Source organism: Balaenoptera borealis (genome assembly GCF_965194805.1).
Source record: "Balaenoptera borealis genome assembly, chromosome: 15".
NCBI classification, from domain to species: domain Eukaryota; kingdom Metazoa; phylum Chordata; class Mammalia; order Artiodactyla; family Balaenopteridae; genus Balaenoptera; species Balaenoptera borealis.
Genome location: NC_138871.1, coordinates 65,281,936 through 65,300,571, shown reverse-complemented (window position 1 = coordinate 65,300,571; position 18,636 = coordinate 65,281,936). Strand labels below are relative to the sequence as shown.

At 37.4% G+C, this 18,636-nt stretch overlaps 1 protein-coding gene across 12 annotated transcripts in view; it reads left to right on the top strand.

Moving 5' to 3' along the window:
• LTBP1 (latent transforming growth factor beta binding protein 1) overlaps positions 1–18,636 on the top strand; it is a 419,515-nt gene that overhangs the window by 235,000 nt on the left and 165,879 nt on the right. For all 12 annotated transcript variants that reach the window (XM_082356679.1, XM_082356680.1, XM_082356681.1 and 9 more), the window contains 2 exons: positions 1,037–1,139; positions 5,160–5,231. In XM_082356679.1, coding sequence (XP_082212805.1) covers positions 1,037–1,139; positions 5,160–5,231 — 175 coding nt within the window. The remainder of the gene's footprint in view (positions 1–1,036; positions 1,140–5,159; positions 5,232–18,636) is intronic.

The following is an 18,636-nucleotide window of genomic DNA, read 5'->3' as shown; positions in this document are numbered from 1 at the left end:
GCACAGCTGGCCTCCAAATCCGTACACAGAGCAGAATCTGTTGCCCTAGAGCCTTCCCAACCCCACTGAGTTGGTCTAACTTTAGGATCCTGCCTCTCAGCCTCTTCTGACCTTGGTTGACCAAAAGATGAGATGGATCTTCACATCTGTCAACTCGTGTTGCTCAGGTGGCCTCTACGCCTGGCTTTTCTGCCTGCTGGCCTGACTTAAACCTGCCAGCACCTTCCTAGCTTGGCTGACTTCCCTGGGTCAGGCTGCTTGGATGCCTGGAGACTTTGTCTTGTCCAGAGCTGATCTGGCTCAGCCTGTGATCATATCCTGTCCCTGCCCAGCCCTTGGTGTTACAGGAGGACCAATGGCCTCTTTAGGCGGGATCTGTGCCACATTCTCAAGGTCTCTGTACACGCCTCACCCTTACAGCTCTGTTCCCTGAGTGTCCACGGCAGAGATTTCAACAGACAATTAAAACTCAAATTTAAAAAGTTTATCTTTTATTAATTTTTTAAAAATTTTAAAATTAATTTTTTAATCGGAGTATAGTTGATTTACAATGTTGTGTTAGTTTCTGCTGTACAGCAAAGTGAGTCAGTTATACATATACATATATCCACTCTCTTTTAGATTCTGTTTCCATATAGATCATTACAGAGTATTGAATAGAGTTCCCTGTACTATACAGTAGGTTCTTATTAGTTATCTATAAAAAGTTTATCTTTTAAGTTTTGAGGTTCTTACTGAGGAAAAAATGGCATTGGAAAGTTAAGTTTTATAAAGTGCTCTGAACAGTGACAGGTTTTCTGAAGACTCTAAAAATGCCAAGGAGCTCTTGGAAATATGCATGTTTACTTGAGTGCGGTATTGATTGTGTGCTGGTGTTTTGTTCTGAGGTTTTAGAGGTCTCCCCGCCACCCCCCCACCCCGGTTCTGTGTCAGTAACAAGAACTGTTTTATAATGTGGCTGTGAAGCACAGCAGCGCTCTGGAGCTGGGCGTCCTGCATTCAATTAACCTTTGTATTTCACACCTCATCATTGCAGTGTGGCAAAGCGCTTCCTGGCCTTTCAAAGCAGGAGGACTGCTGTGGAACCGTGGGTACCTCCTGGGGCTTTCATAAATGCCAGAAATGCCCCAAGAAGCCGTGTAAGTGACGTTTCATCATTCCTTTGCAGGTTAATGTAGCGTATCTGTTTCCTTATGATTACGGTTTTAATGGTGAGGCAACATTAGACTTCAAAGAAATTGCATTGAATTGTAGAACGTAGTGTGATAATTTGCATTTCCAGAAACCTTGCAAGTCTGAGAAAGCTTTCACATGGATTCTGTTTTTTAATAAACACAGTTATCAGTTGCCTTGTCCAGCTGGATTACTTATTTTTAAAAAAAAGTCTTTAGACAGGGGATGTGCTATAAGTAGGCTCTATTTTCTGAGGTGAAAGAAAAATAAGATCTCTTTTAAAACGATAATTAAATGTTCCAAACCCTATAAAAAGTCAGAGCAGTTGCTATTTCTTAAATTACATTCCTTAAATGAAATTTTTATTAATATCCACGACTTCTCTTGTAGTTTTTATTACACTATAGGTTTTCAAATTTCACTGAAAGGAAAGGCTAAAATGGAGAAACGAATGATTGCTGATTTGTGAAAGAGAAACAATCACTAGGACACAGTGCTTTTCTCCTTTTCCTCTTAGTTGCTACTGTTAAACTATCACATTTTCATGACATGAATCTCTACTGACACCCACACGCATTTAGTCTGTAAAATTTGTTGTTCAGAACCTGTTGAAGTGAATAAATCCAGATGTACATCTTTCTATTACTTTTTTCACAATTTTTCTAATACTTTTCAGAAAGCCAGAGGTAACTTGTTTTAAGTTGAGCTTTTTTCCTCTTATTCGTCGTGTTTTTGCCAAGAAAGCAAGTGATGTTTTTCTCTTCATCATCTTTTGCTTTGTGTTATTGAAGATTTTTATAGGTTTTTTTAATACTTTATGCTGCAAGGAATTTCTCATTGGCTTCAATTGGATAAGTTTTATTTACCCTTCTTTAAACGTCTGTTGATTTGATTGATATTCTCAACTGCCTTTTAAACTTGTTCAATCTAGAATCTGCCATTTTAGAATCACTGCTCCATAGGTCTGTCTTACATACTGTTCTTCCATCGCCATCATAATTTGTTTTAAATAATTGTCTCTCTTCCTTGTCTTTCAGACTTAAACGTTCTCTAAATGTTTTGATGTCTAAGTTAATTTCACTTATTTTCTTGATAATTGCTCCTATCTTCCTTTAGAGGAATAATGTTTGGAAACACCTACTAAAGTTTCTGATAATTAATGAATTCTTCATATGGGGGGGAAAAAAACCACATAAATAACGACATTCAGTACCGAGACATTGTCCCCAGTGGACTTTCTCTGAGTTTCAGTAATGATTAGCAACGTGAATTTCCAGCAAGTGGGTTGAGTGCGATGGTCCTGCCTCACTGAAAGATACATCTGCCTAAAATTATTGTGGCAACCTGACTGAAGGGACATCTAGGGGACATTTGGTATGATTTCAAGAGCATGGAGTTTAGAGTTAGGTAGACCTGAGTTTGACTCCAGCTCTGTCATTTGCTGTGGAGTCTTATGGATCATGAAACGAGTCTATATTTAAAATGTTGAAGAAGCATTGCCTTTTTAAAAATGTCCTCCCTTCATTTTTGGGTAAGTTTGTCTTCAGGAATATTGTGAAGGGTGATATGTTTCCCACTGCTAAGTCTCAGGGCTGAGGAAAGAGAAGTCCAATTCTTACAGCTTGGTTTTGGGGCTGCATTTATGTTCACTAATACTTTTTCCATTTTATCTCGTATTTTTCTTTTCCATTTCTCCCCTTCTCTGTGTATCTTTTGCTTATTTAGCTTTTTCTCTTTCCTCTTATTTCCAAATCCCAGCATTGCAAGACAGGGACAGAAGTTAAGAGTAAAGGGAATCATACTGTTGTGTTTTTCTGTTTTGCTTTGTTTTTTAATCCCTAACTCCCGACTTTCTATCATTTTCTATTTAGAATTTTATCATCTAGGGATAAATTCACTGCTTTATATGGTTTTATATCTTAATATGATAATTTAAGTAGAACGTGAAAGTACAAAGTTGCTATCACTTTTAACTAAATGCTGATTAAAATAAGGTCATATATGGGCTCGCCTAATGTATAAATTGAAGACATTGATTCTGTTTCATGAAGAGCAACGCAGATTATGAATGAAGTAAACTATTAACATCTTGACATTTACTCCTTTTGTGCCGTCCTACGATGTGACTCACTCCCAAGAAACATACTCAGGGTCACATTCTTCCTGTGTCATTTAACAAACGTGCCTTCGTTGGTACTAATCTAAATCATACTCGTTTTGGAAGAGAGCAGACTTTCCTTGGCTTTAGACTCTAGGGTTCTGTGTTCCATGCCTTTTTTTTTTTTTTTCCCACTCGAAGTAGTTCAAAATTCAGTTTTCAGGTGGCTTTTATTTAATGTTTTGAAGTTTTTGTTTAGCCACATACAGAAGGACCTTTCATTGTTGATCAGTTCTTACTGTGAAAACGTAATTTTAAATCTGCAAATAATTTCATTAGAGAGTCTGTACTCTATTAAAAATGTACTTGGTATGAACAAGTCGCTTGTCCTTTAAACATTTTTAGAAGAAAATTAGCATCAAATTCTAAATGGAATAAGAATTTAAGATCATCTGGTCCAGCTCTTTCTGCCTTGAGGTAGATGACTGTTAATTTTTAAACAAGATATGATCTCTCTTTTGCCTTTGAACAATTCACAGACAGAGATTGCACGGTCTCTGTAGGTAACCTGCTACAGGGTGTCCTTGTTATATGGGATAAGACTGGACATGTGGCCAAGAGGCTGAATGGGCGACTCCCTCTGTATCAACCTCTTTTTTCTTTTAACCCACTATTCCAAGATTCCTCACTTTAACCACTTTCCAGCAGGAGAAATACGGCAAAGAAAGGAAGTAATAGAGGACATGAATGCCACTAGTAAATACTCACGCTGTTCACTAGTGGTGAGAATAAAGAGCATGTGTTAGGGGCAAAATAATTTTATTTTTCAAAACAAAATTTCCATTTTACTTGCAGCTTTCTTTATTTTACTCCTTGTTCAGTTCTTCGAAGTGGTTTGACCATTCATCCTATTTTGATGACAGCCCGTCTTCTGTTACTCATCTTAATAAAATAACACCTTATTGCAGGAAACAATGATATCTGGGCTTATTTTTGTCAGGCATTGCAGTAAACATTTTGCATAAATTATCTCTAAACTCCACAACAACCCTGACCTGCTCAATAGATGGGAATACTCCCATTGTACAGAATTCCATTTGAAACCCAGGAAGCTTGTCTTCCAAGGTGGCAGAGCCAAGATTTGAACCTAGGTCAGCTTGGTCCCAGAACTTATGCCAGAAAGGTTCTCAGGTATCACGTTAGGATGTCAGAATTTCAGTGACTAGGATTTTGTTGATAAATTGGTGACCGCAACATTTGTATTGTTGAGTTTCCTGAGATGATGAACCATTCAACTGATCAGAGCAGCCCTTCACCTATCCCAGCTTCCTCTCCTCACCTTCTGTTCTTCCCAGCTTCATGGTATAAAGAATCAGCTCATCACTGGAATATGTGAGCCTGTTAATGAGGCGAGCATATAATTTATTGTCTAAACTGGGACACTTTTAAGAGTGAAATGGAGTGGTATTGATGAACTTTGCTGGAGCAAAGGTATCACCAAGGGTTGTCCGAGGCAGACCAGGATGTATAGTCACCCTCTCTGAATTTATAAGAAAATTCAACTGCCTGTAGTTAATCATTGGGGAGGAATTGATTTTTTTTTTTTTTTTGGTAATAAATAATCACTAATTGGAAGAAAATATAGAACAGTCTTATGATTCTTTGAACTAACATAATCAAGATTGACAACTAATTGAGATTTATGTCTGTTGCAAAATATGAGGTATACTGAAAAACAAGGAAAATGTGAAAGAAATGCATATACCTTGGGTTGGTATCTTAGAAATAAGATCACTGATGCTTTATATGGCTTTGGTTATCACATATAGTAGTTTAGGGTTGTAAGAATTTAAACTAAGCATGTAACATAACTGTTTCTTTTTTATAGCTTATCATGGATATAATCAAATGATGGAATGTCTACAAGGTTATAAACGGGTTAACAACACCTTTTGTCAAGGTAAGATTAACTGACTTCATTGGTGTATGAGCTCAACAGTTGTTTGGCTTCTGAGAAACCTGAGTTGTTTTGCCATGTTTTGTTCATTAGCCCAGCATGTGAAGGTTACACAGAGAACCACCTCTTGCTCACTCTGTTTAGGAAATAGAAGTTTAGTGTGTGGTTGCTAGAATTACTTCACTACCATTTAAAATTTATGGAACTTTTCCCCCTTCTATCTATTTGTGATGAAATCCACGAGAGATGGGATTACATTATGGAGCACGCTGTGGGCTCCACGCTGGTCACCTCCTGTCCACACGTGGGTGTGTGTGCATGTGAGCGCATATGTGTGCCTAGAAGGACTACTTCTTTACTGACACACGATTGGGCAGCAGAGTTCCCTTTTTTCTTTCATCAGACTATTTCTGGCTACCTTGAAGTATTCAGGTATTAAATATCAGAGCAAACACATATTTCTTAGTCAATAGGGTAAAACTATGTAGTTAAATGTGAAATGCCTTGAGTGCTTTTTTTTTTTTTAACGTCTTTATTGGAGTATAATTGCTTTACAATGGTGTATTAGTTTCTGCTTTATAACAAAGTGAATCAGCTATACATATACACATATCCCCATATCTCCTCCCTCTTGCGTCTCCTTCCCACCGTCCCTATCCCACCCCTCTAGGTGGTCACAAAGCACCGAGCTGATCTCCCTGTGCTATGCGGCTGCTTCCCACTAGCTATCTGTTTTACAGTTGGTAGTGTATATATGTCCATGCCACTCTCTCACTTCGTCCCAGCTTACCCTTCCCCCTCCCTGTGTCCTTAAGTCCATTCTCTACGTCTGCATCTTTATTCCTGTACTGCCCCTAGGTTCTTTAGAACCATTTGGTTTTTTTTTAGATTCCGTATATATGTGTTAGCATACGGTATTTGTTTTTCTCTTTCTGACTTGCTTCACTCTGTATGACAGACTCTAGGTCCATCCAACTCACTACAAATAACTCAATTTCGTTTCTTTTTATGGCTGAGTAATATTCCATTGTATATATGTGCCACATTTCTTTATCCATTCATCTGTCGATGGGCACTTAAGGTTGCCTCCATGTCCTGGCTATTGTAAATAGAGCTGCACTGAACATTGTGGTACATGAATCCTTTTGTTTTTTTTGTTTTGTTTTTTTAAAATAAATTTATTTATTTATTTTTTGGCTGCATTGGGTCGTTGTTGCTGCACGCGGGTTTCTCTATTTGCGACGAGTGGGGACTGCTCTTAGTTGCGGTGCACGGGCTTCTCATTGCGGTGGCTTCTCTTGTTGCGGAACATGGGCTCTAGGTACATGGGCTTCAGCAGTTGTGGCACTCAGGCTCAGTAGTTGTGGCTTGCGGGCTCTAGAGCTCAGGCTCAGTAGTTGTAGCACATGGGCTTAGTTGCTCCACAGCATGTGGTATCTTCCCGGACCAGGGATTGAACCCGTGTCCCCTGCATTGGCAGGCGGATTCTTAACCACTGCGCCATCAGGGAAGCCCATGTAGTACATGACTCTTTTTGAATTGTTTTTCTCGGTGTATATGCCCAGTAGTGGGATTGCTGGGTTGTATTGTAGTTCTATTTTTAGTTTTTTAAGGAACCTCCATACTGTTCTCCATAGTGTCTGTATCAATTTACATTCCCACCAACAGTGCAAGAGGGTTCTCTTTTCTCCACACCCTCTACGGCATTAATTGTTTGTAGATTTTTTGATGATGGCCATTCTGACTGGTGTGAGGTGATACCTCATTGTAGTTTTGGTTTACATTTCTCTAATGATTAGTGATGTTGAGCATCCTTTCATGTGTTTGTTGGCAGCCCTGAGTGCTTTTGTTCAATGTATATGGAAACATACAGCAGAGGGACCTTCAGAAATCATCCAGTTCAGTGTCTATACTTTACAAGTGAGGATATTCAAGCCCAGACTGGTTAAATGACTTTCCTGTGGCTAAATAGAGCTGAAGTTGTAACTCAGGTTTACCAGTGCCTAGTTTAGTATCCATATATGATAGCAAATTCATTTCAGTTACTTTGGGAGATGCCCAGTTAATGCTGCTAATTTCCCAGTACGCATCTAGGATGAAGGTGGTGGTTGTAGTAACTTATGTGTACTTTGGAATAAATGTTGAAAGAGCCTCCAACAGTCTTATTGAACGAAAATCCATATCAAAACACAGCACATTCCTCGGACTTGTGGTTTCAGGCTCTCTCTCCTTGGCCAGTATGTGTTTATAGGGCTGAGTAGATTTAGGTAATGTTAACAATATATAGATTAATCCCTATTAAAATGGTTCACGTCAAAGGAATATCTTAATTACCTGAGAATTTTCTCAAGTAAATTGTCTCTATAATACTGTGTCTGTTTAACTTTTATGATTTGTAGAGCTTTTACTGACTTAAAAAGAATCTTTTTTTGAAATGCACATAGACATACCATGTCTTTAAAAAGTTTTGCCTTCAAATATTATAAGCCCTCATCGTAGATGAAAGAATGTTGGCAAAGGAGAGGGTGCCCAAGATGCTTTTTGAGAAACATCTGCAAGCCTGTAGTACTGCTAGGTACGTGGGAGTAATGGATTAATTAACATTATGTAAGAATCAATAGAATTTTAGATATTATTAAAAGTTCATATTATATGGATGGAAGGTGGAATTAAATGGATGGAAGAATGAATAGACGGCTAAATATATATTCTACAGTATAAACCAAGTTGTTTCACAGATTTGGATAAAAATGTATATGAAAAGCCCTAGCCCATTATGAGGATGTGTTAATAGAAGCAGAATGAGCAGGGCATTGGAAGTAATGACCTTGTACTCTGCCAGTCAGACTGAATTTGGGGTTTGGGTATTTGGTGTTCATTATCTTTTGGCTAATAAAGTCAACCAGGCTTGTGAAGGGCCTAGTGTTAAACATGAGGATGTTTAGCCTAGAGAAGTTGAGACTGAAGAGAAATATAATAGCTGCCTTACAAACATGGCTTTAAATAAACGTTTGATCAACTTTCCTACAAAACAAGACTTTTATGAGTTGCTTCAAAGGCCACAGTCAATAGAATGGAGTTATAAGGAGGCATATTTACAACAACTACAAGCAAACCTTTTCTGTGGGTTAGAGTTCCCCATTAGTGTAATGAAAACACCTTTGGAAGTACTGAGCTTCCAGCACTTAGAGGTGATCCAACAGATCCTTAATAACTATTGGCTTGCGATGCTACAGGGACTTTCTATCCTATGCAGTACCTAATGTTAAATGACTCTGTAGGTTCATTCCAGTACTCTGATACCAGTATTACTCTGTCACCAAGGACAGAGGTTGTGCATGAGAAGAGGGAAATTACTTTTTGGTCTGTCGCACAATTTTTAGACATGTAGTTTCCTGAAGTGTCCCCTTGATCAGGCATATCTGGTTGCTTCATTAAGCTGTAGAAAGAGGAGGATCCTTATTTATCCTTCACCGTCCTAATCCTACATGGCTAATTGTTAGATACTCTCCAGAAATGTCAGATGCTCCTAATTTCTCTGAATGTCAAATGATGAAGAATATACTTATTTTCTCGGGGTGGGGCGGGATTTGGACATTAAGAATCCCAATTAGAAACAGAGAGACAGAGAGTACCCAAGGTCACACAGATAATTAAGAGGCCCAGCTAGGATTAAACTCCCAAGCCACCTCTGTTTCTGTCTGCAGCATGACCTCCTTTACCAATTTTGTATATATCTGTGAAGTATTACTAATGTAGATACGATATGCCATCTGTTTTGAGAACGAGTAGAAGTCAAAGCAATTAATGTTAATTTGGTTTTGTTTAATAAGAAAGGATGGTTATCTAACATATTCCTTCTACTGGCTGGTTCAAGGTTCTAACAGTTCATATTCATAAAAATACCACTGTAGAAGTGGAAGTGAAAATTTGCAAGTAATCATTTGCCATCTCATTTAGCAAAATAAAATGGAGAATCCTTTAAATAATTCCTTGAGGTTTTTTGTCTTTTCCTCTTCTGGTTTGGCTGGTATGGAGTGACCTTTAGCAAGTTTTGTTCATACTGAGCATATCAAATGGTTCCACCGCAGTCAGTTGCAGTGATGTTCAGTAACGCCAAATCCTGGCTTATGTTTGTCTCAGGAAGATATTTGCAAAACAGTGTTGTACTTTTTGGTGTGAATTCTGGAGTGAAGTATCACAGAGAATTCTATTTCATGGTGCCTCAAGAAGGCACAGCTAAATTACACTACAGAGAAGATTGACTCATAACATAATATGAATCTATGGAAATTGCTTTTGAGAGAAGGGCTTAATTTCACTCCCTTGGTGATATTATTGGTCACTAAAATTGGGTAGAACTTTCTCACATTACATATATACACTTGGATTTTCCTAGAGCCTTGAAGCCTTTTGATTTTATGCTGAAGTTTTTCAAAAGAAGCCCATTAACCGTCTAATTACTTGTGCATTCCACATTGCTCTTGGAGTTTAATGTCTTCTCAGTTTACAAAGCACATTTAAAATTAAAGTGATTAATAACTAGAATTACATTATTTCCTTCAACTAAGTGAATTAATGTCCTGAAACAACTTTTCATAATGGGCACTCCGTAACAAAGAACCAACTGTTCACAAGTTAATTTGAGGAGCTTTCAAATAATTGCCCTAAAAGTTGGTTTTTTTCCCCCTCCTTTCTAGTGGTGCTACAATTATCTTTTCAAAGGAATGATTTATTACATATAAACACATGGAGCTCTAAAACCTTGCCTCACTACCCTCAACATTATGGAATTGTTATAATTTGCTTCATTTATCATAACAAACAATACAATTAAATTTCCTGGTGGATCTAGAGCAGCTTTTGTCATTTGATTATTATTCTAAAGTTTTGATGTAGAACTAGAATTAAATGAAGTAGTACCTCATGGAAATGATCATAGGAACTCCTACTTTCATACTTCTTCCCTGCATCTTGATTACTCATTTTCCCATAACTTTGCCATGAAATAAATGAGTTCTTAAAAATTAGGTGTAAATCTAACTTTTAAAACTAGAATTGGGTTCTGAAATTACTTGGGGACCAGTCTTTTCAGTGAAATCTTTTATTAAAAGCAAATATCTCTTGATATGCTAAAATCACCTACCTGTTTGATTTTATAGCTATAAATTAATCAATCTACTGTTTTCTACATTTTTAGCATGTGCAGAGGTGCTGTGGGCAATGCCAAAATACATAGCTAGAAGACATCTACACTTTTAGAATCCAGTGTATGCATATTCCTTTTTCAAGAATAATTTTGAAATCTGTAAAAAATATTCCATAATCCACAAACATTAGTTGGCGGAGCACTCCTGAGCTACAGACTGAGGATATGTGATAAATGATGAATAAGACATTGGTCTTGCCCTTTGGATTTAGTGTAATTAAATCAGTTTGAATCAGCAGGATGTGATTTGCTTTGTTCACTCATCCATCTAGCTGAATTTCAGCTGCCTCCAGATGGGCCTGTTAAAGCAAATATGAAAGAGCTGTCCACATAACTTTCTTTTGGCATTATTTTATTACACTGGTTGTTCTGCTTTAATAAAATAAATTTACAACACAAATACACTAAGACAGTAATACTCTATTAAAACTTTCACTGCAGGTCTCCTTTTTGATAGAAAGTACCCCGAAGTGCATCTAAAACTGAATTGTATTCAGACCATAGAAAAGATAATGCACTTTTTTTTTCAGGGGCATATCTCTGTCATTAAATGAAACTCACCGATCTTGGTTAATAATCCACATAAGGAAGCTGTACATGGACCTTCTTGGTTATGAAGAGCTTGTCTGGACTGTAGCTTACATTTCAGACGTCTTAATGATCATCAAAAAATTGCTTGTGAATGGAGTATGGTGAACACATAGAGGAAGACTGGTCTTTGAGTGCTTTGAGGGGACTAGAAAGTACAGGAGAGACCCTCAGGAAAACTGACTTGGCTGGAGAAAAGAATGTGGCCTATGGCATAGTGTTGGGTTAAAACAGACAGGTAGGGTGAGATGAAGTGATGCCTAATTTTAAGACAAGTTTCTTATGTTTCTTATGATTAATTGCATGTATCATTTGTAATATAACGGGCTTTGTGATACACGCTGGGAAAACAGCTGTTAGATTTACACTTCTTTTAACGTAGAAATGTCCAAAGGCCATTATGACAACTTCTTGCACATTTAAAAGAAAATGGATTTGTGGCTTAGAGAAGAGTTATCATTTTAGAATTATTTTCAAAGGTATAGTTAATAGAAATAGTCTTTTTCATACAGTTAATAGTTAAATGAATTTACTGACACTGTATCAGTTTTTGCACTCAGCATTGTTTCTTGTGTCCTCTGCTTGCTTTGTGGGTTCACGTTTTCTTTTGTGGTAGGATTGCCAGGTAAAATATAGGACGCCCAGTTAAATCTGAATTTCAGATAAACAGCAAATAATTTGGGACATGTATTTTAAAAGTATTAGTTTATCTCAAATTCAAATTTAACTGGGTATCCTGTATTTGTATTTGCTAATTTATATTTTGAGATCACATTAACAGTGATTAAATGAGATGATTAAAGAACAGTGATTAAAGAACTTAACAGTTCTTTAAATGAGGATCTCTGAGAAGTATATACTTTACATGTCTGAGAATATCTTTATTTTGAGCTCATTCTGTAACGAGACTAGTCAAGTGTACAATTCTAGGATAACAGTTATTTTCCAACAATACTTTTGACCTACATTATACCAGTGTCTTTCTGACCTCTTTTTGATACTTTCTTCCTTTGTAGATAATGTTTCTCTCTTTGGAGATCATCTCTGAATTCTTTATGTTCTGTAGTTTTACCACGATGTGTGGTAAAATCTGAAGACTCAGGTCTTTCCTCAAATTTGAAAAAAGACTCAGGTCTTTCCTCAAATTTGAAAAATGATCCGCTGTTATCTCGTAAAATATTGCTTCTCCACCGTGCTTTTCAGCTGAAACTCCTTTTAGACAAGTGTTGGAGCCTCTGGTTTTCGTGTCTCTTATAATACGTCTTTTGTGCTTTTATCCTCTTGTCCTTTTTGCTACCTTATGCATGAATACCTCAGTTCTGTCTTCCAATTTTCTAATTGCTGCTTTACTATGCCTATCTAGATTCTATTCCATCTGTTACACTTTTAATTCTAAGATTATTTATCAGTTCCAAAATTTCTCATTGTTTTTCATAGCTAACCTGTTCTTTTTTCATTTTTTAAAATGTATTTATTTAACTTTTTAAGCAAACTGAAAAATTTAGCTGGATTTTAGTTGCTGAGGGAGGAGTGTTTTTGCATAAATAGGTTTAGTTTGTTATCCTCAGTTGTTAAACCCATTTTTGACTGGAGATGTATTACAGCAACAGGCATTTGTTTCTGCAAAAATCCCCTGGTCAATAATGTGTTAAACTCCTGGCTTCCCCTGCTGCTTTCTAGACAGCAGACCCAGAGCTTCAGTGACCACCAGCTACCATGTATTTCTATACCATTTCAGGTTTACTGGGATGTTGACCTTGTTTTTTGACCTTGATATTTTATCTGTAATTGCTTTATGTTAGGAACTGGGGTGAATGCCAAAGCATGAACTTACTGTGTTACTTTAAAAAAAAAAAAAAAAGTATCCGTATCAGGATTGAGGGTTTGTTTTTTTTTTAAGGAATCAGTATCAGAATGTGGTTTTTAACATATATATATATGTATCAATATAATAAATTGCTTTTCCTTGAGAATACAGAAAAGCTTTTCAGAAAACTTCAAATTATATAATTGTTATCCACAGATAGTCTTTTTAACCATTGTAATTAAGCAGCCCATCAACATAAATTTATTCACCATCTGCCATGCATTCACTCATTTGTTTTATGGATGTTTAATGATGATTTAAGTGGGGGCACACTGAGAAATATATTAATAAAACTCAATTCCTACCCTTACAAAAATCACTGTTCTCACATATGATTAAAACATCAAGGCAGCATGTAGTTAGTGCTGTAAGTAATGAACCAAACACTATGCAGTTTCAGAGGACAGTTCCCATTGAGTTCGAAAATCACAGATGGCATTTAAAAACATATTCCTTGAAAAAAAAAAAAAGCACTTTCTTTCCTGTTTATAAAAATAATTCACACCTATTGTTTAATATTTAGGAACTAGAGAAATGTATAGAAAATAAAAATTACCAAATAAATGTATTTTGTTATATTTTCTACCAATCATATATATATGTGTATATATACATATATATAAATTTGAGATTATATTTCATGGATAGTTGTGAAAACTGTGTTTTTACTTAATAGATAATGAACACTTTCTGATATTATTAAATAACCTTCTAAAACTTATTTTAATGCTGACATAGAATCCCAGTTAATGGATATAGGATAATTCATTTAACCATTCCCCTAAAGTTGGATTTTCAGATTAGTTTCTTTTTTTCCTTTATATATATATAATGCTGTCAGGGGTGTACTTGAACATAAACCTTCATGTGAAGCTATGATTACGTATAGAAGAGACATTATTGGTTCCCAAGCTTTGATTCATCCTGTGCACCTTAGGCTTCAGAGAGGGTGTACGATTTCCCTTCCCACTAGGCTTAGAGAGCCCACTGACTGTGTCCCTCCTCTCCTTCCTTATTTCCTTTTCTTTACAAATTTGAAAACACAAAAAGCGCAGTTAAGTAGTATGTTTTTCTTCCCATAGGCTCTTCACATTTCATTTAGGCTTTCCCCAGGTATTTTATATTGAATATGGCTATGAGCAAGATTGTTATTTTTTTTTTAACAATCTTAGAACTAACTCCTGTTGGTTTTAATAATTTTGCCTGAGTTTTGTATGTAGAAAAATAATTTTACTTTCCAATAATTGTAATTTGGGCAAGACGGTGATATATGGGGTAGGGTAGTTATTAGGGCTGAAAGGAACTAAGACACGGGCATGGGAGAACATGCACCAGTGGAGGTGGGTGAGTCTGTTGAGGTATTTTGGGGGTTGAGGCAGGCTGAATTTGAAGTTTGTCTCGTACAGTGCCTAAGGCTAGTGAGTGTAAGCTTCTTTCAAGGTTGTATTTTAAATACATGGGAAGTTGATATAGTTTGTTAATTAATTTTGTTAATTTTGTTTTTTCCTCCGTTGACATTTTTGGTTTGCTTCAAAGATTTTGGGTTGTGACCAAATTGTCATGGAGCTAATATAAATGTCTTCAAATTAGTACAATCAGCCCTTCACATTCGTGGGTTCTGCATCTGCAGATATGGAGGGCTGGCTGTATTATGCCGTTTGATGCAAAGGACTTGAGCGTCCACAGATTTGGGGATCTGCATGAGGAGAGGGGGTCCTGGAGCCAATCCCTCAGGGATATCAAGGGATGACTATAGTGAGTGCTCTGGACTCTCCCTCCCTTTTTCTCTCTTTCCCATCCTCCCTTCCTCCCTGTCTCCCCATCTCTTTCAAGGCCCACTCACCTTGTTCTGGGTCTTATTGCAGTGATGGGAACAAGGAACAAGGGAGACGGTGATGATCTGTAGACATAACTATGTTTTTAGTGACAGTGATCCTGACACGGCAAGTGCCATAAAAGGTATAAGTTTGCTAAGTTCTCCAGCACTCAAGCCCACTTTAACCCTTTTGTACCTACCCCAACTGCTTCCTCTAGTGTTCTTAGGTTCTCACCCAACTTTTCTCCAGACTTTCTCCTGAGGTGGAACTAGCTAGGCCACCTGCTGCTCTAATTACTCTTGATTTTATTTATGTGCTACTTCTCTCCTTATGGTAATACTTGCATAAGAAACTTGATAACTTTCTCTTTTCTAATACAATAAATTTCCTTTTTGGTCATTATCGCCTACACATCTTTTTATCTACCTGTTTACGTATTTTGCTAGTGTTTATTGAATGCCTATTTAGTGGAGCCATTGGGTTGGGTGCTTCACCTATGTCATAATTCTCACAGTAAGCCTGTGAGATAGTGTTACGTTTTTTTAAACTTGTAGTGAAACTGAGCCCTGAGGCTCAAAGAAATTAAGTAGTGGAAGATAGCATACCTGGAGAGTGCTAGCATCTACCTCTGATGCCTGGCCTCCCTCTCCCCACTCTGTGCTACTAACATTTACGCAGTAGTTTGTAGTACTTCTTACCATGCTTTTTATGTCATTAATTCCTGACAACGACTGCATCTGCTTGTTACAGGTGGGGAAACCGTGGCTTAAAGCAGCAGCACTGGGGGGGATATTAGACGCTCTCTGGTTCTTTTACTCTTTAGATCAGACTATCCTGTTAGGTGCTTTCAGTAACTTGGTTTAGAAATCAGAGTTCTCCACACTTCATTGTTTACTTTCACAGCAAGTTTTCCTGTTTTCAATGTGTCTGCTTTGCAGGTAAAATAAGTGTTTTTCTCTCTTGTTATTAGCAAGCCATTGTACCTTAGTTTTATCCTGAAGTCCTTAGCAAGCAGAACGTTGAGGCCTCTAGAGGCTGTTTGTTTAAGCTTGCATTCCTTTTGGGCACTCCTCCTGAGGCACTCCCCTTCTGTATCACCTCTTCTCCCTTCCCCTGTAAGTTAACAGTTACTTTACTAAAAGAATCATGTGTTTCTCACGCTTCTGGGGGCAGCTGGACAGTTCTGCTGACCCAGGCCGGGTATGGGTGATGTCGGCCAGCCTCAGTCTTGGGTCTGTGACCAGCTGATGGCTGCCTGGGGCTGGATGGTCCAGGATGGCTTCAGCAGGGATGGCTCAGCAATCTTCCGCAAGGTGTCTTATCTAAAGCTCTTCAGGCCTAGGCTTGGGATTGACACGCTGTCACTTCAGCTGTAACTGGTGGCTGAAGGAAGTCACAGGCCAGCCTGCATTCAAGGAGTGGGAAAATAGACTCTACTTGCTAGTGGGAGAAGTTACAAAGTCACATAGACAAGGTCATGGATACAAAAAGAGGTAGAGAATCGGGGCAATTTTAGAAATCAGTCTGTAACACCTTGAAGATCTTTATTTGTATTACTGGGAGGTCACTTTACGTCTAAACTTATGAGGCCATGTTGAAAAAGTGTTGGTGAAAAAAAGTCTGATAATATTAGAAATTATGTAGTTTATTATCTATTTAAATTTTTATTAGTAGTGTAACCTATATATAGAACAATGCACAAATCACAGGGAATTAGCTCAGTGAATATCACGAAGTGAACGTAACTGTGTACTTATCACTAAGGTCAAGAAATAGAAGATCCCCTGCACCCCAGAATCCTTCCTCTGTCCCTTCTCAATTTTTACTTTCTCTCTCTTTTCCAGAAGTAATCACTGTCTCGACTATTATAAGCATAGATGAGTTGTCTTTTTAGGATCTTTCAAATTATCCAGTAAGTGTTTCGTGTCTGTCTTCTTTCACTTAGCAGCATGTGGCCAATACCATTTCTTTAATATTCAGAACTGTGACTAGTGACGTGATAATATCCATTGATGTTTTCATTTAAAAGCTTTTCAGTGACTTTTCCCTTCCTTCAGCATGTTCTTCTGTGACTTCTTAGTTTATGCAACATTCGCTACAGTTAGTGTTTTCTCTAAAGTTCCCTTCAGTTCCATTAACAAAAGGGAATTTATTGCTCTAATATTTATTTCTTTCCAGGAGGAAATAAGCAATATGTATAGGAGACTAATGTGGGTATTAAAATGAAACTTAGAATCCACTGTTATCGCTACATATTTGGGAAATCATAGTAGAAAATCAGTAGGTGTGAACTAAGACTGGAGTCAACCAGACTTGATAATTAAATTATTCAAAGTGCTTAAAATGTTTAAAATTCTTTTTATTTACCTATCAGATTCATCACAGTGCTCTGCTGTATTTAGTGATTTAATCCCAGAAACTGGGGGGGAGGGGTACTTAATGTGATGCTGAATCATGTTTTGCAGTCTCAATGACCAAGAGGCAATTGATACGTTTTACTGATTTGAAGGTGTTACTTTACTGTCCTAGGCATCCTCTTGGAACTCCTGCTTCTCTTTGTAGTCTAAATAGGCACAATATTTTGGGTAAGAATTTAAAGTTTTGATTTGGACCTGAGTATCATTTTAGCATTGAAAATCAGTTTGGGACCCATTCCCATCCATTGTAAAATCATTTTCTGGTGTGTCCTCTTACTATGCTCCTATCACTGGGATAGGATTCAAAAGGGAAATGTCTGCTTATTTTATTCACTTTTCTTCAGGAAAGACAGTGGTGAAGTGAGTCATTAGCACATTGTATTTTCCAATAGCTCTTTGACCTTAGTCTCTGGGGCTATAAAATCAATGGGAAGATGCCTGTTGTATCACGAGTCATGGAGAAAGCCCGTAATAGATATGTTATTATGAATGTTTCAAGGAGAAATTAATGTACTGTCTATAGATTATAGTCGGAAATCCAAGACCGGCAGAGATGTGCATCTTCCATGTGTAGCACACATGTATTGAGAAATAAATACAGGCCGTTCTCTGGACTCTGATAATTCTTCTATCATGTTACCCTGCAGACAGAAGGATTGGAAGGCAGGGAGTTGTTCCCACGGTGGTTTGCTTCATTTGAGTGAGTTCAGTGATTGAATCTACCCCATGCTAGATGATTATTTTATAAATGTGGGACAGTTACAGGTCATGAGGGGAGGCTACGGCTGCAGTAGGGCCTAGGTTGAAACAAATACAGTCACAAAGAGACCCATATGATAGTTCCTGGGGCTGACCCAAGAGAGCAACATTTCACAAAATGTGCTCCACAGACCACTAGGTCAGCTCGATGTTAATAGGTGGTGTGTGAAAAAAGATTCCATGGCCAGAAGTGTGGAGAATACCAAGTTAAACAGAGAAAACCAAGAGTCCTCGCCAAAGAATTTCTCACGGGGTCTTTCATGTGCAAATGTATATAGAATATGTAGCGTTTCTCAATCATATTCGGCCACAGAACTCTTCTTTTAGCAGAAGTCTCACAAAGTTTGTGTTTTATATAAAATACCTTGGGTAAAATTGCTCTTGAATGTTGATCTTCTAACATTTTTTTGCTGCCTTATCTCCTAAAATAATTTTGAAAAACTTAGGTGTTCACACATTTTTAAGCCGATATCTGCATTTTTTTTAATCAAAAATTAAATGGGTTTAGTAGATTCATTTCCGGCATGTTTTATTAAATATGGGCTTTCAACATATTTTCATCAAAACCTTGGAGCAGCAGCATAGACTCATTTAGTCTATGAATGATGTCTGCCGTCTAACCTAATTGGCAAAACCAGACCTTCTTATGAAATAAATCAGACTTATCCCTTTTCCTGTGACTGTCCCTCAGGAGGGGTATATTTGTGAATTGTTCATTCATTTGGTGCCTTTGATAATTTCACATTGTAGG